The sequence below is a fragment of the Pan paniscus genome, chromosome X (genome assembly GCF_029289425.2).
Source record: "Pan paniscus chromosome X, NHGRI_mPanPan1-v2.0_pri, whole genome shotgun sequence".
Lineage (NCBI taxonomy): Eukaryota > Metazoa > Chordata > Mammalia > Primates > Hominidae > Pan > Pan paniscus.
The window spans coordinates 17,312,980-17,334,570 of NC_073272.2; the positions used below are offsets into that span (position 1 = coordinate 17,312,980).

General features: G+C 38.7%; 1 protein-coding gene across 1 annotated transcript in view; it reads left to right on the forward strand.

Annotated features, from left to right (window-relative positions):
* BMX (BMX non-receptor tyrosine kinase) overlaps window positions 1-21,591 on the forward strand; it is a 55,759-nt gene that overhangs the window by 11,191 nt on the left and 22,977 nt on the right. Inside the window, exons 5-11 of the mRNA XM_003805713.5 lie at window positions 4,123-4,242; window positions 5,939-6,003; window positions 10,348-10,589; window positions 13,290-13,367; window positions 14,034-14,087; window positions 17,939-17,993; window positions 19,294-19,373. Coding sequence (XP_003805761.2) covers window positions 4,123-4,242; window positions 5,939-6,003; window positions 10,348-10,589; window positions 13,290-13,367; window positions 14,034-14,087; window positions 17,939-17,993; window positions 19,294-19,373 — 694 coding nt within the window. The remainder of the gene's footprint in view (window positions 1-4,122; window positions 4,243-5,938; window positions 6,004-10,347; window positions 10,590-13,289; window positions 13,368-14,033; window positions 14,088-17,938; window positions 17,994-19,293; window positions 19,374-21,591) is intronic.

Below are 21,591 nucleotides of genomic sequence, written 5' to 3' on the forward strand. Positions count from 1 at the left end.
CTCTATTGAAAGGGGTAATATTATTCTCCATTTTTCAGACAAGTAAAGTTTTTAAAACATGGCCACTGTCATAGATACAGTAACGAGGGACTCAGAACTCAATTACCTAAACCTGATTTTTTAACCAATACATTGTAAATGCTAGGCGAAACTGAAGATTTAATGAAGCTTTTATTCAGTGATGTTTAGGCCGCCCTGGTAACAACTTTTAGTAGAAGGGAGAGAATCATTGTTAATGATTTGGCACTATAGTATTTCCCTCTGATATTTTCAAGATGGGTAATGGTGTGAAGACAATATTTAACTCAAATGAATGGCTCCATTTGTGAAATTTCAGGTATTATGCTCCTAGATGGAGGAAGATTTTATTTTATTTTATTTTACTTAAGTTTTAGGTTATGGTTCTTTCTTGGTACACCCCAAATTACACACAGTTACTCCACTTTGATGCAAATACACCCTTCTCACACATAGGGCTTAATTTTTCCTTTGCATAAAAAGGTTTAGCAACCCATTCTGCGGGTAGCAAGTGGTCCATTGGGGGACAGAAGCTTCCCTCTACCCACCACCAGCTAGCTCATTGAAATGAGAAAGGCAACCCCTCTAGAGTTAGACACACCTGCAGCAAAGTCCTGCTTTGCTGTGTCACCTAATAAAATCATCTACCATCTCTGGGTTTAAGTTAATCCTGACCTGTCAAATAGGAGATCACATTTCTTTTCTCCTAGAGCAGTCACGAGCCACAGATGAGACACTCATAAATATATTAAAATATCTTATGCACAAACATGAGTCACTGTGGTTACTGTAGGGCTTCTAGGAGGAGCTCTAAGATTCGGCTTCCCATTTAGTCTCCTTTGGTGGAATTTCCTGAGCGGTAGGTGCTATGTCCTATGTACAGCTCTTGGTCATGCCCTGCTAGATCTCATGTGTCTGAGCAGCTCATGTGAAGACATATGAAATGTAAAGGAAGAGCAGAGGAAGAAGCAAAAACACATCTCCTAGCCCCTCATAAAACTGCAGAGAGTCCCCATCACTACAGCTGCCATATGCACAATAAGTGGTTTGTCTCTATGCACAGTAAGTGGTTTGTATCAGTTAGTGATGTTTTGGGCTGCAGGTAAAAAGACATCAAACAGTTGCTGAAACAAATCCACTTTTGTTCTTCTCTCACAGTAACAAATGCAAAGATAGGCAGTCAGTCAAGGGCTAGTGCAGCAACTCAGTGAAGTCAGTAGGGATGCAGGCTCCTCCTAGCTTTCTGCTCTGTTATCCTTAGAAGCTGCAGGAGAGATTCCAAGCCTTCCCAGAAGCCTCCCTGCAAACTTGTGCTTATGTCACATCATCCAGAACTATATCTGATGGCCATTGATGTGTACAAAGGAGGCAAGAAGACAGTATCTTTTTTTTCCAGTCTCTGTGCTGGAAGATAGTGAGAAAGAAGGTGCGTGGGATTTGCTGTCAAGTTGGCCAACCAACCTGCTGCAGGAAAACAAAGAGGTTCTCCTGCTCAAATATTCTCCCCTACAAAGTTTCATTGTGCTATAATGGCTCCTCCTGCCTTTTGTGTCTATTATTTGGCTCAAGCATTATAAACTGAGGTAGACATTTAAGACAGAATTTTCCAGATATTAACCTACACTTGGAAGGTTTGGGCTGATTCAGTGGTAGCATAGGAGTGTGTGTCAATTATCATGGTTCTGAATTCAGCTAACCAGATGTGGAAAAAATGTGCTCTTCCTTCCAAAAATTAAAACAGAAGGGGGTTTTGCAGAGGAGTTGGCACCTGTACATCGTAATGTAGTAGAAAAAGCCTGAGGCTGAGTCTCAGGTCTGCTATTTATTAAGCTTGTGAACTTGAGCAATTGTACTACCTCTCTGCACTTCAGTTTACCTAACTCTGTGAGAGATGTAATAACAATAGCTACCCCTCAGGTTCTTGAATCAATTAAATTAGAGGACATATGTAAAGGAAAATACATAAATGTAAAGTCCTATGGATATATGAATATATGAGTTCCTCTTATTGTCGTTATTAGGTGGTGAGACTGTTGCAATGTAGACTTTTGGATTTGGTTGGAAAAAGAATTAGTTACCCAGGAAACCAAATCCATGTAGTAAGGAAATAATAGGAATCCCAACACGTGGAGGCCAGAAGCTTAGAGAGCAGGAAGGCAAGTAATGTGCCCAAGAGATTGCAATGGCCATTTGGAACCAAAATCAGAAACTTACGTTTTATAATTTTAACTCTTTTTGCCTTTTGTGATTTCTGTTATAATTTCCCTTTAATTCTCATTAGTAAAGTTTTTTAATGCCAGCATTTTCAGCTAAACTGAGCTAAGTTAAATTAAGGGAATGATATCACTAAAGCCTACTGTTTATTGAACACCTACTTACTCTGGGCCAAACACTGCTGGGTGCTTTACATACATTATCTAACAGCCTCCCAATGACCCAGCAAAGTAATTATTATCTCCATACGCTTCCTTGAGTCAGGACTGTAAGGATAAGCATAACTCTCCTGGGATCAACATAAGGAAATCTCAAGATGAACATAAGGTCAAGAGAGAAAGAGTTAAAGGCACATATAGAACCAGCCCTTCTCACCTAGATACTCTTCTTAAAATATACTAAGATCTTGTAGGTTTCTCTGTTGTATTTCAAAAGAGGCTAATTTGTTATAGATTACAGTTTCATTTATTTGAATTATACATTGCCCTATTCCCGTGGCTTTTTAAAATATGCACATATTCCTAGGAAAGTAGCCCCATAAACCATTCATTCCTTAGTATAAACATGTCAAAGTCACAGAAGTCAAGGAAGGGATGAGAAGCAGTTCTAAATTAAGGGAAACTAAGTGCCATGTTTGATTTTGAATTGGATCCTTGATCAGAAAAAAAGTGAGTGATTATAAAGGCCATTATTGGAATAATTAGAAAAATTTTAAAGATGAAATATATTTTAAATAATAAATGCAGCCATAAAAAAGAATGAGTTCATGTCCTTTGCAGGGACATGGATGAAGCTGGAAGCCATCATTCTCAGCAAACTAACACAGGAACAGAAAACCAATCACCGCATGTTCTCACTGATAAGTGACAGTTGAACAATGAGAACACATGGACACAGGGAGGGGAACATCACACACCAGGGCCTGTTGGGGGATGAGGGGCAAGGGGTGGGAGAGCATTAGGACAGATACCTAATGCATGGGGGGCTTAAAACCTAGATGATGGGTTGATGGGTGCAGCAAACCACCATGGCACATGTATCCCTATGTAACAAACCTGCACGTTCTGCACATGTATCCCAGAACTTAAAGTAAAATAAAAATTAAAAAATTTAAAAAATTAATAATAATAATAATATTGTATCAGTGTTAAATTTCTTGAGTTTGATAATCGTATTACAGTTATATAAGGGAACATCCTTGTTAATATAAGTTATGTGCTGAAGCATTTATGGATGACATTATTTAGGTCATACCATCTACTACTTCCTCATAAATTATTAAGCACAATATAATAATGATTTTAAAATTTAAAGAATAATACATATGTACAGAGAGAAAGAGATACAGCAGATGTGGAAATCAGTTAATAATTGGTGAATCTAGGTAAAAGGCATATGGATGCTCATTGTATTAATCTTATTCTTGCAACTTTTCTGTACATTTGAAAATTTTCACAATAAAAAGTAGATGGAAGTGTATGTTTATCCAGGCCTTTTTCTTTAGAACCTTTTGCTAAAATTTAGCCCCACCCTTCCCCTTCTGCCACAAGAAAACACCATGTGTTGTAACCCACTCACTTTCTTTACAGATATATCTCTAAAATCCTAACATCAAGCTGATCTGTATATGCATTTTACTAGTTATTTTTTCTTCAAAAATGATATGTAATTGTGTTGTTCTCAACATACTCATGGTTAGACTTTTCTTTTTTCTTTTTGGCTTATTAACTGTTGAGTGAAAGACCTATATCCTTCCGGAACCATTTGCTCTTACCTTGGTTGCTGGCCAAATGGGGTTGTTATTGTTCTGTGATAACAGCACTTACTGAATGTTTCTCCTCTTGGATCAACGTTTGCTAACGTCTTGTTTTCTTCCTGTCTGCTCCTCAGAGATAAGGGGTAACCCCCACCTGCTGGTCAAGTACCATAGTGGGTTCTTCGTGGATGGGAAGTTCCTGTGTTGCCAGCAGAGTTGTAAAGCAGCCCCAGGATGTACCCTCTGGGAAGCATGTAATGTGTGATTCCTCTGTTGGACTGGACGTTGGGTGGATAGTGCTCCATTAGGCTAAACCTGCCAGAGGCCAGAAGAGCTTGCCAGAAAACAAGATGTGCCAGATTGGTTGGCATCATGAAAATTCAGCCTTGCAGATGCTATGTGACAAATGAAATCTCATTCTAGGGTCAATTGAGTCATGGCCATTAAGATAATAACAATATTAACATCTGCCATTCTTTCATTTCATGAGAAACATTTTAAAAATTTGAATCATTAATCAAGCAATGAGCGGTTATTTCCTCCCATAATTTTTCTTGGTTCAAGATAAACTCCAAAAAGGTAGAATATGTTAGATATGTCATCATAGTTTAAACAGCTAGGTTTCCAGTTTGGTAAGAAAACCAGCTCGCTCTTCGTATAAATAACGAAAATCACAAACTGAAAAAACAACATTATTTTTAAAAAAAAGATATAATTTAAGTAACACTTTTCATCACCATATATACTAAAATGATGGTCAAATTTTAAAATATATATTTAAAGCAGTTTGCCATTCTCTATATGTGTGTTAATTTCTTAATGACATGAGAGAAGGGGCTGCTTTACGTAAAATCAGATTCTATCCAGAGTTGTACTCCCAGGGAAACAAGAGGGACTTATATGTATTTAAAGTTTATAATTATTTAACATAAAGTTGTTGATAAATACAAAATAGGATAACTTATTTTGGTAACAGTTTTACCAGCCTGGACAAAATATGCCTGGATTACAATGGCTTTAAAGAATTGAATGAGATCAGCTACAAAATAGAACTTCATGAACTGGAAAAGATACAGGCACATAAAATATTTTTTAAATTCACTTCATAACAGTATTGATACCCAACAATCATGTTAATGTTAATACTGGTCATTTTACCCCCAAAAAATCAATTAATAAATATTCATTGTGTTTTCCATCTTAATTAGACTATACAGTGAATATTTATTAATCTCAACTACATCACATTGCTCTATATACTCATGAATTATAGTTATTTAATGAACTATACAGATTGGTTGCACATGGGTCTTCGCTCCACTGTAAGGGACTGAGGAGTAATGTCTCCTTATGGTATTAATCATTTTCCCCAGTGGTTTTGTCTATGGTCTATTTGGTCTATTATCATTACCTAGCAGGTCAGATTCCAGCTTTGACAATGCCCTAACTTTCTGGAAGGAGCAGGAAAAAGGCCAGAGAGAGCACTGCCTTGGGATTGCCTTCCTAGGCTCTGTCTGGATGACACTCACCATGTGTTCTGGGTGCCACAGGTGCTGTGCCTCTGAGGAAAACTACAGAGTGTAGAGGTGTTGCAGCTCCTGAGCAGCTGTAATACTGTCTATCTGTCCAAGTATAATTTATTCCCTTGGCTTCTTCTGCTGAGCTACTGGGAAGTCCATGGGCATAACAACTAAAAGAGAAAAAGTTAGGTGTCTTTATTTCTTTTTGTCCAAGATGCCTTGATCCATCCTCTTTCCAGGATACATGGCCTACATAGGAGTTGGGCCTTATATAGGAAAGCTACAGAATCACTCCAGATGTTGTGTCTGGATTCACTTAATCTGGAGTATTGCTCACACAAGCTGGTTCATTCTTTTAATTCATAACATTGAGTGTTTCTCTTTGTTTTGTTTAAAGTTCCTTCTGATATTACTTTGTTTTAATGTTCAGATGCTAATCTGCATACTGCAGTCAATGAAGAGAAACACAGAGTTCCCACCTTCCCAGACAGAGTGGTAAGTCAACATTTTAAAAATGTTTTTCATGGTCAGGCTATATTAAATAAACCAAGAGTTGCCAGATTCAAGACTAGAAAATGTGGAATTCATTTAGACTTCTCAGCAAAGAGAGAAAAACCATGAGCTCTAGATAATAGCTATGGGTGGTATTGAATAGTGGATTCAAATATGGAACCATTGTAATATCTCATATTTTTGCATTTCATTGTTGTGTCTTTTCCTAGCCAGTAAGCCCATAAATAGTCACCAAAAAAAAAAAAAAGAAAAAAATGGGTGCATGCGGGAGATGTCCTTAAGATGGCATCACACATAACAGGCAGCTGTTATTAGCTGTCATTCTTTCCTTACCATCAACATGGCCAAGACTGCTTTGTGGAAGTATCCTGGTGTTGAAATGAAACTCAATAGGACAAAAGCAGAAAACAACATAATTCTTTCCCTCCATTATCCCTTCAAAGCTATTCAATGGGCTTTCTTCCCTGCTTCCAAATAAAGTCTTTGCCAGATTCCATAGTTTTGCAGTCACTCTCAAATGATAAAAATGTCCCCATTACTTGTAATCATGAGAACAGCCTCTGAATTGTTCCATCCAGTGTTATTATCACATGACTGCAAACATCATTCTAAGTTAAACATCCGTCACCTAGCTTGGGCCTGCATCACCTGGCAGCATGCTTTTGGGGAGGGATTTTGGGGGGGCTGAGATTCATGGCCCTTTCAGAGTTAGTTCCAAGGAAGATGAGGTCTAATTAAAAAAAGACACACATAGCTGTTTCTATCACGATTTGGTGGTGGTGGTATCGGAGTGAGTTTTCCAGCACTGATTCTTTATCTCATGGGGGACTTTTAGGAATTTCCTACTGAAGGGCAGATCCATATGTAGTTTTATGACAGGGGAGAGATCTTGATCCTCAGCTCTTGGATTTTCAGCCCTCAATCTTTCAAGATGGCTGTCAGCCAACTTTTTCCCAAGAGTGGAGTTGGCCTATAAGAAAACAAACAAAACCTTGATTGCTCTGGTTAATTAAGCTGTATGTAGCTCTCTCTCGAAGTACAGGCTACTGCTGTCTTTTTGCTCTACTCTCTTGGGTTCATAGCCACAGCCTTCTGTTTTTAGGGTTCCCAGGCAGGTGTGAGCCTCCTCAAATGCCAGGATACACAAAAAATGGCTTCCCATTGGTTCTCTGGAAGTTCACCTGAAAGCAAGGGGACATCTCCACCCATCTATTGGATCTATGGTGTCTTGGGTACTTATTTTCAGCTACACACATTCGCACACACTTCTCTCTTTCTAAGTAAAAGCCACATAATTTTCGTGAATCAACATGAAAGACAAAAATAATCCATTATTGTAGTAGACTGAATAATGTCCCCCAAATTTCATATCCATGCAGAACCTCAGAATGTGACCTTATTGGAACTAGGATCTTTGCAGACGTAATTAGTTAAAGATCAAGATGAAATCACGTGAAAGATGAGAGTGGGCCATAAATCCAATGACTAGTAAGATGAGAGGACACAGAGACATACACAGAGGAGAAGGCCATGTGAAGACCTAGGAAGAGATTGAAGTTATGTTACCACAGGCCAAGGAACACCTGTTTCTTAGTCCATTTGTGTTCTACTAAGGAATACCTGAGGCTGGGTAATTGATAAAGAAAAGAGGTTTATTTAGCTCACCGTTCTGCAGGCTGTACAAGTAGCATAGCACTGGCATCTGCATCTGATGAGGGCCTTAGGCTGCTTCCACTCATGGCAGAAGGGAAGGGGAGCTAGTGTATGCAGAAATTGTATGGTGAGAGAGAAGAAACAAGAGAGAGGGAAGGGAGATAGCAGGCTCTTTTCAACAACCAGCTCTCATGGGAAATCATAGAGTGAGAACTCATTCACTACCATGAGAATGGCACTAGGCCATTAATGAGGGATTCGCCCCTATGATCCAAATACCTTCCATTAAGCTCTACCTCCAACACTGGAGATCACACGTCAACATAAAATTTGGAGGGGTCGAATATCCAAACCATAGCAACTTGGAACCACCAGAAGCTGGAAGAGGTAAGGAAAGATTTTATCCTAGAGGCTTCAGAATAAGTATGGCAATGCTGAAATGTTGATTTTGACTTCTAGCCTCTAGAACTGTGAAATAATAAATTTTTGTGGTTCTAATCCACCAAACTTGTAGCAATTTGTCATGGTAGCCCTAGGAAACAATTATAATGGTTAGGAGTTTTTACTTTGTTATTAGCAACATTGCTGTTTGGGTTTGAAAATATGTTTCAGTCCTGAAGCTTGAAAAGTATGGCCCTCTAAAACACCTAGGAGAAACGCCCAGATTAGGCAAATCTATAGAAACAAAGGGTGATCAGTGGTTGCCTGGGACCAGAGTAGGGATGAGAATTGACTGCAAATAGGTATGAAGGATCTTATTGGAGTGATGGAAAGACTGGGCTGTGGTGATGGTTATACAAGTTGATAAATTTACAAAAGTCACTGAATTCTGCACTTTAAAAAGGATGAATTACCAATAAAGTTTGTTTTTGACAACTCTAAGAGCAGAAGATAATTAAGAGCCAGAAACCATTGCATCTAGTCTCCAGCAGGGAACTTTTTGGCCAATATATTGAAAATTATCAGCTAGGCAAATCAGTGGCTAAGGGTTCATAAGCCTGTTTTGATTATAAGCTTCCCAAATGAACCAGGGATCAGAGGGTATCATGTAAAGTATGTTTTTCTTTGTTTTGTTTTTTACCAGAGTATTCAGTAGAGGGCTTATTTTCTGAATGGAGGAAATAAAAATCAGCTCTCTAGTTGTTCTGTTCAAAGAGATTTCCTTAAATGATTTCCATTTAAGGAACTTCCCAGTGCATTTTTCTTTGGACATAGCCCACTTCACAGCTCATAAATAACACTGTCCTGCATAATTAAAATTTCCAGAATGTCAAAGCCTTAACTCCAAGTAAATGAAATTTCTGAAAAACTAAAATATAGCATGAAAAAATATTAAATGCATCTCTTTCTGTCACACATGCACACACAGACACACACACACATATTGTGAATTTTTAACTGAAATATAACATTAACATAGAAGAGCACACAAATCCTAAGTGTTCAGCTTGATGAATTTTCACAAACTGAACAATTCTGTATAATCCACCCTCAGATAAAGAAACACAACATCACAGAACACCAGGGACACCCTGATGTTCCCTTTCAGTCACTACTACCCTCCAAAAGTAGTTGCTAACCTGATTTATAACATCATAGATTGTTTGCCTGATTTTGACTTTTATATGACTGGAATTATAAAGTGTATAGTCATTTATTGTGTGTCTTCTTTTCTTCAATTTGTGAGATTCGCTTATTTTTTTAGTATGTGATTATATTTACCGTCATCATTGTATAGAATTCAGTTGTGTGAATATACAACTGTTTTGGTTTCTTATTACTGTTCTAACAAATTACTACACAAATTTAGTGGCTTAAAGCAACATACATTTATTCTCTTATAGTTTGGAAGATCATATGTCTAAAATGGGTCTGCACAGCTGTGTTTCCTCTGGAAGCTTTAGGGAAGATTCTGTTTCCTTGCATTTTCCAGTTCCTAAGGGGTACTTACATTTATTGGTTCCTGGTTCCTTCCCCTGTCTGCAGAACCAGAAGGCTGCAGCACCTCTGCTCTCTAACCTCTGCTTCCATCCTCACAGCTCTCTAATCTCTGACCACCTTATCTCCCTTTTATAAAGGCCATTTTGATTACATCAGGCCCACCCCCACAAAATCCAGAATAGTTGCCCCATCTCGAAATCCTTAATTACAATCTGCAGAGTCTCTTTTACCACGTAAGGTATTCACAGATTCTGGGAATTAGGACATGAACATATTCGGGAGACCATTTTTCAGCCTTCAACAACCACAACATGTTTATTATTTTATCCTCTTGATGGGCATGTCGGCAGTTTCTAGTTTTTATCTAATTAAAATAATTCTGCTATGAACATTCTTTTACAGGTCTTTTGGTTTCCCTGTTGTGTATATATACGTAAAATTTATGAGTCGTAGGGTATGACCAGATGCACATCCAGATTTACTAGATTCTGCAAACAAATTTCCAATGTTGTTGTACCACTTCATACTCCAACCAGCAAAAGTATGAGTTCCAGTTGCTCCATATCCTTGCTCATACCTTTCTTCTTTCCTTGCCTCTTTCCTTCCTCCCTTCCTCCCTCCCTTCTCTCCTTCCTTTCTCTCTCTTTCAAGAACTGATATACTTAATTGTCAGTTCCCGGTACCTGAATCTGTGCCTCACTGTGATGTATTAAAATCTCTTCCCCTCCAAAGCTGAAGATACCTCGGGCAGTTCCTGTTCTCAAAATGGATGCACCATCTTCAAGTACCACTCTAGCCCAATATGACAACGAATCAAAGAAAAACTATGGCTCCCAGCCACCATCTTCAAGTACCAGTCTAGCCCAATATGACAGCAACTCAAAGAAAATCTATGGCTCCCAGCCAAACTTCAACATGCAGTATATTCCAAGGGAAGACTTCCCTGACTGGTGGCAAGTAAGAAAACTGAAAAGGTAATCCCCAGCTTTCAGATGGGCTGCCCAGCATGTAGAGTAAACACTACCCCACTGCCCTGGACCTCAGCCTCAAAGCTGTTGATCCAGGTCTTAGGCTGTCCTCTCAGAAAATGTTCAGTGCTTGAGCCAGAAGCCTGGGGAAGCAGTGGCCCCACTGGGGCTGAGAAGCATAGATTTTCCATTTAGATTATCTAATCTAATGATCTCAGTAATGCCTGATCATTGTATTCCCTTCCCTTTCTCCTCCTTCTCCCCCCAAATATCTCCACATTCCAGAATACAGAATCTTTAAAAATCTATCCTTTATATGAAAGAGCTTAGGATGGGCTTACTTTTGTAATGTGCTCCAGTATCACTAGCCAAATGGCAAATAGCATTTCAAGCAAGGCCATGGCCTGTCTTCTTGGAATGTACAACCTCACCTCTCCTGACCTGATTAGTCTTCTCACAGTTTTTAGCCTAAAGATTCTATCTAAAGCCAGAATTGAAAATTCCTTGAAGGCAACATGTAAATTGTGTATGTATGTATCTCTTGGTATGGCACTGAATTTGCCCTACACTTGATGCCCAATAAATGTTTAATTGAATTGCAAGATGACCATATGGAAAGGGTCAAGTGACTCCGCTTCCTTATTTCCTGTCTCAGACCTCCTTCCTATCATGTTGTCTACTCTCTGCCATCTTCTCACTCAGTTATCAGCATCCCTGCAGGGAAGTCATGTCTGCCTTTCCCCACGATGGATACAGAGCATCTCTCTGACTCACCATGTATCTCTTTTCTTAGTTATTTTTCCCATGTCCTTTTGTTCCTTTGTTCTTTCCATCCTCATCGTTTTTGTCTAAAGCCAATTACTCAAAGTTTCAATAATACAGAGCCATACGGAATTTGAAATAATGTAAGTGTGTTCTTCTTGATTTTTTTTTCAATATACTAAGCCATGGTCCCTTTCATTCCAAAGTGGAGCTAGAATCCTAGTGTATTAATCTATACCTGGTGCCCAAGGCATGGGGTTACATTTGTGTGCCTGCAGCCCACCATTCTTGTGGAAGGAGAGGATCAGTAAACCCAGTTGCAAGGAGAGTGAAAGTCATGTTAATTGTGTTCCAGGTCCCCTTCCTGACAGAAACTCCAGTGATTCATCGAGAGAGGTGTGAGGTGAAACTGACTGCCCTGTTTTCAAATAACCAGGAAGAACTGTCGATTCACATGGGGTTGCTGCCATTATAGAGTTTTTGACACTCCTTTAGATTCGCACCTCCTTAGGTTTAGTCCCAACTGTGGATTTTCCCTAGAACTTCAGGAAGCTAGTTATTTTAACAAAGGATTGATTGATCACCTCTTAGCATGAGCAGCATTGCATCTGCAAGTGAATTATAATAATTGCTAAAAGGTCTTCACGGAGCTTGACTTTTTAAAGTGCAGCCATGATTCTTATCTCATATATGGGATAATACTTTTTATCAACTTTCTGTCATTCTTACAATCTTCCCTGAGCTTCTTTTTAATCTACTTTCTGTTTAGTAAGATAATCTATGCCCCCATTAAATCATTCAAATATTACAGAATATTCCATTTACATTCCCCTAAAATGTTTTCTATGCACATGTGGCCATGTGCATACAAAAGCAAGTAAGTTCTCATGATACAGTCTTTGTCATTTGTTCTTTTCACTTGACATCTTCAGCATTTTTCCTATTTGAATACATGAGGATACACCTGACTTTTAAAATTTCATTTTCATTTAATTTTGGTGAAATATACATAACATAAAGTTTACCATCTTAATTATTTTTGAGCATACAGTTCAGTAGTGTTAAGTACATTTACATTGTTGTGCAAATTGCCTGATTATTTTTAATGTCTGTAAGTACCAGTTGTATAGATACTAGGTAAACCTAAGTGATGCACTATTGATGGACATTCTCTAAGTGTTTTTAGAAACAACAAGGCTAAATAAAAGCTATTCTAGTGGGCAAGGCTCTTTGGGAAGGTGGAGAGAGAGGCATTTTAGAGTTTAAGGGCTTTATCTAGGCATTCCTTGAAATAGAGCCAGGGGAGCATTTCCTTGCTAAGGAAGCTTGTTTCTATGAACTGTGGTTTTGAAAAAAGTCTGCACTATGAAGGCAAACAGGAAATAGGTTCCACATTCCAGATAAAACAGCCTTTAGACTTTGAGAGGTAGGCACTTCTTCATGCTCTGCTTAATACCCCAAATAAAAGAGATAAAATGATCTATGGCAGAGGATGATGAAAATCCTCCTTATCCATCTGTGTCCAGAAGGAGTAAAAAGATCAGCATTTTCAAGAATTTTAATTGTAGTCACAATAGCTAAGAGGAAAATAAGTTATTTTAAAATATATAAGTGACAGAATGCTTGCATATATATAAGAAAATCAGGGCAAATCCAGTCAAGATGATTTATTAGTCTAGATTTTCCATTGTTTGGGGTAATTATGAGCCATTATTAACAATTTTCTTTTGTTTAGAAATGTTGCCAGACTACTGCTTTTATTGGAATGCCTGAAAGAACCAAAATGTGAAAGTAACTCATTAGCTTAAATTTCCCAAACAAGTGAAATGTGTGGGTCAAAATGTCAAATAAAGATAAAACATATCTGAACAAAATTACTTTTGTCATTTAAAATTTATAAGTAGACATATGTTTATAAACTTATAAAATGTCTCTTTTTTGCAGTAGCAGCAGCAGTGAAGATGCTGCAAGCAGTAACCAAAAAGAAAGAAATGTAAATCACACCACCTCAAAGATTTCATGGTAAATCAAATTCAGATATTCTTCTACATCCAGAATATGCTTCCATTTTCAGGAAAACTAACCAAACTTGCAATAATTTTGCAGCTAGGCTTTCTACTTAAGGTAAATATAAACCAAAAAAGTCTATGTAGTTTGCCTCTCTGAACCCTGAATGGATGGCTTTTGGGTTCTAGTTTTTCTTGCACTGACTATTCCTAGCCAGCATCCAGTAGTAGCACAAACATTAGTATACCTGACCCAGGCATCTCTAGCAGGGAAGAAAAGCAACCTAGAGTTGAATAACTCTTCCATAAGAATAGCTATATACACAACCCAATTTTTTTTTAACTTTATACTACAGCCATCTCTGAAGGAGTCTTCATCTATTTCATGAGCCCACTCTTTGGAAAAAGTCAAAGAAATATAAGTTCTTCTGGGGGCCTCCTGGGGATCTCCTGTATCAAAGAACCATTCTTTCATTAAAACTTGGCATAAGCCCAACTTTTGAGTGACTCTCTCTTTACTGTTGCTGTGTTGATACCTTGCCAGGTGCAGAAGGAGAAACCTAACAATCTAAATGTTATTTAGGTGGATAAAATCAGGGTGGGATTTGATATTGCATGGCTATGCACTTGGATTATTTCTTGGTGCTTTTTTGCACTCACGTGTTTCTCAACTCTTCTTAAGGGAATTCCCTGAGTCAAGTTCATCTGAAGAAGAGGAAAACCTGGATGATTATGAGTGAGTATTGAAAGTCTTCTGGGTTCTTCTAAAATTAGACATAGATACTTCTACTCTCTTCCTCAAAGACATTAAAACAGATGGCTGAGACCGTCTCAGGAGGCTGTATTTACATGGGTAAACTCACGTAATGTTCTGGGTCATTTATCTAGATGACAGGTGACAATGAGCTGGGTTGTTACCAATGAAAATATTTTCCCCAAAACTGGATTATCTAAATTGGATGCAAATACTCATTGGATTTATCATATGTCCAGCGTCACCTTCATTTCACTTTATCTTTGTAGATGTAACATATAATGTTTCTGCTCATTATTTCTTTCCTGGAGACCTCTAATTAAGGTGATGTTTGAAAGCTCTTATTAACATTGAGTAATATTTTTGGAGAAGTTGTTAATGATGCAGTAATTTTACAGGGTAGCACAAATGAGACCTTGAACATGGCAATATTTATGTCGACAGATCTCTATTCTTAGGATGACCTTGTCATTTTTTTTTTTTTTTTTTGGAGACAGAGTTTTGCTCTTGTTGCCCAGGCTGGAGTGCAATGGCATGATCTCGGCTCATTGCAACCTCCACCTCCTAGGTTCAAGCAATTCTCCTGCCTCAGCCTCCCGAGTAGCTAAGATTACAGGCGCCTGCCACCACGCCCAGCTAATTTTTGTATTTTTAGTAGAGACAGGGTTTCGCCATGTTTGCCAGGCTGGTCTTGAACTCCTGACCTCAGGTGATCCATCTGCCTCGGCCACCCAAAGTGCTGGGATTACAGGCGTCAGCCACCTCACCCAGCCAACCTTTTCATTTAACATCAAAATTGGGATACTTTTGAAAGAGAAAAAGTGCACTATTAAAAATTATACCCGTTAATAATAACTTAATTATACATTTTAAAATAACTTAAAGAGTATAATTAATTGTTTGTAACTCAAAGGATAAATGCTTGAGGGGATGGATACCCCATAATCCATGATGTGATTATTATGCATTGCATGTCTGTATCAAAATATCTCATGTACCCCATAAATATATATACCTGCTATGGTGAGCCGAGATGGCGCCACTGCACTCCAGCCTGGGCGACAGAGCAAGACTCTGTCTCAAAAAAAAAAAAAAAACAAACACAAACACATACACACACACAAATATATATATATATACACACACACACACATATATATATACCTGCTATGTACTCACAAAAATTAAAATAAAAATTACACCTGAACATTTGACATAAACTGGACTTCTGGGCAAATAAGAACGTGTGGTCACCCCAAATATGCTGAGAAGGTTGGCCTAAGTGGCTATTAAGGTTCTTTCCAAAATCTAAGGGTCTATCATTCTACAAATAGGGACAAATAATTGTCTCCTAGATGTAAAGATTACTGTTAAGAAGAGGTGGGAATAATTGAGCATATTGCATTTCTCAGACACTTGATACCAAATGGCACAGAATTCACTTGGACACTAGGATTATGCATATTTCCAGTTCTGTTTTTGTACAAGTGTTATATTATTGATTTATTGGTTACATGTGAAACAAGAGCTTTTACAAAGTACATGCTACTGTTTTCACTCCTCCTCTCATCTCTAACCCAGCCTGGTCCTAGCCATACCTGTTGCATTGGGGAAGATGTGCTGTACCCTCCACATCTTTGTGGCATGGTCTCTTTATCACCTTCTAGCTCTCTTTCGGCTTTACTTTCTTCCCTAACATCTATTCTCAGGAAAGCATTGATGGAATAATTCATACTAAGACATAAAAGACTGAGAATGACCAACGCATGGTCATTTCCAAAGATAATTGCCCTTTAATGAAACACAAAGACTTAAACCAATGGGAGTGAACCTCTAATTTTGGATTGTACTCTTTAGCATTTAAATAAATTAGAAGTCTTTCTCTGATTGGGTAAGCCCAGATATGACCATTTAAACAGTCTCTATTCCCATCTTTTCTGAATGCAAGTGGTGTGTGAGAGACAGACATTGAGGAAATTCTCAGGGAAGACTTGTCCTCTTCAAAATCAAAAAGATACCAAAAGGAGCTCGGGATTATAGGGCTATAGGATCTGGGACTCAGTCACCTCACGTTGTGCTTAATGCTCCCAGCTTCCTATTCTATCAGTGTCATGGGAGTTTTTGTTTTATGGCCATAACTTCACGAGCAATTCCAGTCAATTCCATTAAAGACAGAAGCACTAAGCCCTGAGATTTAGATAGAAAATCGTGTGTTAAGACTAGGCCTGGCCAGGTACAGTGGCACATGCCTATAATCCCAGCACTTTGAGAGGCTGAGCTAGGCAGATCGCTTGAGCTCAGAAGTTTGAGACCAGCCGGGGCAACATGACAAAACCTCATCTCTACGAAAATACAAAAATTAGCCAGGTGTGGTTGCCCATTCCTGTAGTCCCAACTACTTGGGAGGCTGAGGTGGGAGGATCACTTGAGCCCGGGAGGTCGAGGCTGTAGTGAGCCGAGATCATACCACTGCACTCCAGCCTATGTGACAGAGTGAGACCCTGTCAAAAAAAAAAAAAAAAAAAAAAAAAAACAAAAAACCTTAGGCCTAGGACTCTGCTGCTCTGTCATTGAATACTGAAATATTATTTAAAACAATAAGAGGCAGGCCTCAGCAAAATTATGACACAGGCAACGTTTGTATGTGTGTGGGAGGTATAATGTATAGGGTACATAGGTTATATCACCTTGCCTCTCCAGGCCTCTCTCCTGATTCTTGATTTTCTTCCGCCTATTCCCCTGTAGGTATATATCCTGTATCACAGCCCCTGAAGGGCCTTTTGATTAGCTAGTATTACCTTAAAATGTTGACTAATAAGAAAAACGATCAGTTAAAATTTCAAGTGTTAGTTATACAGTATCCATAATGGTAGAGTTAAAAGAGACTTTCAAACTTATCAAGATCAACCCTCTCCCTAGTTTTATAGGTAGGGAAGTCCAAGGTCAAACAAGGCCAAATGGCTTGTTCAAAGTCATACAATTACACATAGGGAAGTTATGCCTAGAACCCAGACCTCCAAGCTGGGTGACCTAAGGCTCTTTCTATTTTATTGAGCTGTCCACCAGCTGACATCCCTTCCCAAAACTCATACAGAGATTATACAAAGAACCACTTCCCATCCATTCCTGCCAAGTTCTGAGCTACCTTCTACATTGAATTTCTCCTATAACTCCTCCCTTCTACCCTCACCCCCCTCTTGTACTTCTTTCCTCTGCAGATGTTATCTTCTAGCCAGTGGGTCCTCCCACTCACCCAAACCCATGCTACATCCCACCTCATGCCCTACTTTTACTCATTTCCTAAGTAGGACATTCTGTCTAAAGCCCAAAGGCCACAGACATTATTGCCCTCACATGAGAAACAGCTCTTGGCCTGTTGAGCTCCACATATAAAGTAAAAGCATTTGATGTGAAAATAGATGTTATAATCAGATTATTACAAGGAAATTATATGATTGGAAGACAAGGGCTTTCATCCTTGGCAGCCCTGACTTTCCTCTTGGAATATTCTTCATAGGTCTAATCTCTAGCCCTTACTCAAAATGGTAAAATGTAGGAAAACTTAGAAGTCACCTAGAAGAAAACCAAAGATTCCTAAATGCCAGCCCATTTAAAAATTAGATGTGCAGACTCCACCCCAACATCAGAATTTGGTAGTGGGGACTTAAGCATTTGTATTTCTGAAAAGCTCCTCAAATCATTCTCTGGAGCAGTTAGGCTTGGAAACCCCTGAGGTAAGCCAATGCCTCATTTCACAGATTAGAAAGTTGAGTGTCAAGCTATACAATCTAAAACTTATTGATTCTCACATATAATTTTTTTTCCTTTTGCAGCTGGTTTGCTGGTAACATCTCCAGATCACAATCTGAACAGTTACTCAGACAAAAGGTAAATAGTCTTGTCTTTAAAACAGCCTCACAGAATCTCTTTGCATTTTGGGGTCCAGAGGTTGATGCATTTCTCATAGAAACCTTCCTGCTAATTATATAGTCAAGTCATTGTAGTGTTGCTTGTCCAGTCTGTGGGTTGCCTGACTCTTCATGTCTAGCCACTACTTCTGTGTCCATTATCTATTGCTGCATAATAAACCACTCCTAAATTTGGTGGCTTGAAACAGTGGGATTTATGATGTCTCATGATTCTGTGAGTCAGCTGGGCCAGCAGTTCTTAAGCAGGTTTTGCTTAGGGGCACTCCTGTGGCTGCATTTGGGTCGTGGATTGACTGGGGGCTTGGGTTTAGCTGAGGCAGTCAACTGGAGTTCCACAGTTCTTCCCCAAGCAGTCTCTCCATGTGCCTTACTTGGGCCTCCTCACAGCATGGTGATCTCAAGGCAGTAGTTGAAGAGGACGAGCCCCACAGTGCAAGCACTTTTCAAGTCTCTGCTTTTGTTGTGTTTGCTAAGGTCCCATTGGTCATAGCAAGTCACATGGCTCAGCCTAGAGTCAGTATGGGAGGGGACTGCTCACAGCATGAATAAGAGAGATGATTTATCGGAGGCCGTCAATGTAGCCATTAACCTCAGCTCTGTCACTGCTCGTTAGCACCTAGACCAGAGTATAGCAGATGTGATACAGAACATGTTTATCTGACTTTATTACTAATTGATATGGAATGCCAGTAGCAAACTCTTTTGATTTCTAAAAATGACACTTTGATATAGCTTAACCTGATAAAAACACTAAACATTACACTTATTTCTTTGAGGGGTGCTAGTGAGAATGTAGTGACTTCATTTGGTGTTTTGTCACATTCATAGTTTATAATCTGCTGTTTCTGAACTTTGATCTGCTTAGAATTAGCACAAATCATTAAGAAAGACAACTTGAGTATAGAACTTTATCAACTGATTTTTTCTTGATCTTTGGTTTTCTAAAACCTTCCAAAGGCATGATACGGTGATACACGGTTCTAAATTGTATTTCTTAAAGATGAAAACATTAGGCTTGCATAAGCACAACACCGAGAAAAGTAAGTGATAGGGTTAAATATTAATTGGAGAGGAAGAGTTCATACACATACACATACACATAGAGCAGATCTATAAAGAGACTGAGTGAGAAACCTGTGCCCTTTGTGATATATAAAGTCAATCTAAAAGATTTGTTTTCCAACTACCTACCATGCAAAATCATTTTCAAGAATGATGAAAATATTTTCTATTCCTTCTATATTTTCCTTCCTTTTCAGGGAAAAGAAGGAGCATTTATGGTTAGAAATTCGAGCCAAGTGGGAATGTACACAGTGTCCTTATTTAGTAAGGCTGTGAAGTAAGTATGATAAGGATTAATTTCTTTTCTCTTTCTGCATATATTCTTTGAATATGCTGGTCACAATCACATTTTGGGATAAGACTGATGGAATTTTAAATCAAAGTATTTCTATTGAATGTGACCATTTGTAGTTGCCTCCACCACTCTCACCCCACTGCCCCACCATCCTTGCCCCACTACTTTCAAGAGGCCATTCTCTGGCTAATCCTCTCCTGCCCCCCTCCAGGCAGTAACAGAGTGCCCAGAGCACAGCATGCCTCAGTAAATGTTTATTAAGAGACTCTCGGGTGATTCCCTTTCATTCAGGTCTAAGCCTGGAAAGAAAAAAAAATAGCAATGGAGCGTCTATACTCTCAGCCCTAGCCACCTGCTGAGCAAAGATGCCTACTCCAGTGTCCAGTTCTTAGTAAGCCCTTCCACTGGGTGCAGAGTTAGCAGAAGGTTGACTCAGTGCTGCTGTGTTCTCTACACAGCTTCCTTCCAGGGCTCTGTCCTCTTTGTGTGACTAAAAGTTCTTGTTTGAAGCCAAACTTCTAGATCCAAATCCTGGCTCTACTATTTCAATAGGGCTTTGTGACATTGAGCAAGTTTCTCAGCCTGTGTGCCTCAACTTCTTCATTTGAAAGGGGAACATAATGATTGTTACGTTCTATGAGTGGAGTGAGTTAATTAATCTATTATATCCAGAACAGTGCCTGACACATAGTAAGCACTTAATAAACTAATAGTACTTACTATTATTGTTGTTGTTGTTGCTGGGGAAGAGTAGTTCTACCTGCTCCACTCCCTGTATCCTAACACTTGGGCATAAAAGACACCCCACAGTCATCTCATGCAAATCATCATCAAAATCCTCCTCCAGAGTTTTACAAGCCACTTTCTTATTGGTAGTTAGCTCTTTTTTTTTCCTTCTAATCATCCTCCAAAGCAAATGGGAAAGCTGTTTTAATTTATACCATATTGCAGATGAGAGGATTGAGGTTCAAAAAGAGCTTATAAAGACCTACCTGGAGCTACTAAGTGACTAATTTGAAGCTGGGCTTCCAATAGCCAAGTCATGTTTCTTTATCTACACCTCTGTGTTTACACTGAACCCCCAATGTTTTGAAATGAGAATCTGGTCAAATATTGATTTGGATCTTCTTTTAAATTTCTATGTGTGCAACTCTTTTTTAGCAGCTAGATTGAATGATTGTCTGCCTTGGTGCCTTCCCCATGTGCCCTACCCCACAGTGCATATATGTATATTTATAATAATTAAGTAATAAAAACGTTATTTTATTTTGAAATTTTTTACAGAGTGCCTACCTACACTTGAGATAATAGGATATACCTGAATTGTCCCACAGCACTTTCCAGTGCCAGAATCCATGTCCCCAGTGTATCTCATATATTATTTTGCACATGGTAACACCTGGATGCTGGCTAAAGCCAACCCAATAAGAATCAGGAGAATACTTTGTTGACTGAGTATCAAAAGTTTTGTGGCCTTCTGGCCCTGCAGTTTCAGCCAAACCTGGTATCAGATGTCCTCGTAGTTGAGTTTCTTGACTACAGATTCATTTTTTAAGGTAGCCAAGTAGATAAATCAGCAAATAGATAAAGAATCAAATGAATACAGAAGCCCTCTTTTATGAAACTTCATCAATGGCCTTGAGTGAATTGTATGCTGACACCAAAAGCTGATTAAACATTTGCAGCAAAGAGAAGAACCATTTCTCCTTTTGTACTTGCAATTTTTACTCGGTTGATGCTACAGCAACAATTTTTTAATTTTTTTAGCTTTTATTTTAAGTTGATGGGTACATGTGACAGGTTTGTTATATAGGTAAACTCTTGTCATGCGGCTTTCTTGTAGAGATTATTTCATCACCCAACTACTAAGCCTAGTATTCAATAGTTGTTTTTTCTGCTCTTCTCCCTCCTCCCACCCTCCACCCTCAAGTAAGCCTCAGTGTCTACTATTTTCCTCTATGTGTCCATGTGTTGTCATCATTTATCTCCCACTTACAAGTAAAAATATGTGGTATTTGGTTTTCTGTTCCTGTGTTAGTTTGCTATACAGCAACAATTTATTAACTGTTTCTTATATGCCAGGCATAACCATACAGTGTAGCTAGCAAGTGATAGAACTACACTCAAAGCCTGGTTCTGGACCACTATGTCATTGTCTACAATCTAAGACAGGTGTATTATTCCCGATTAGCTTAAATCA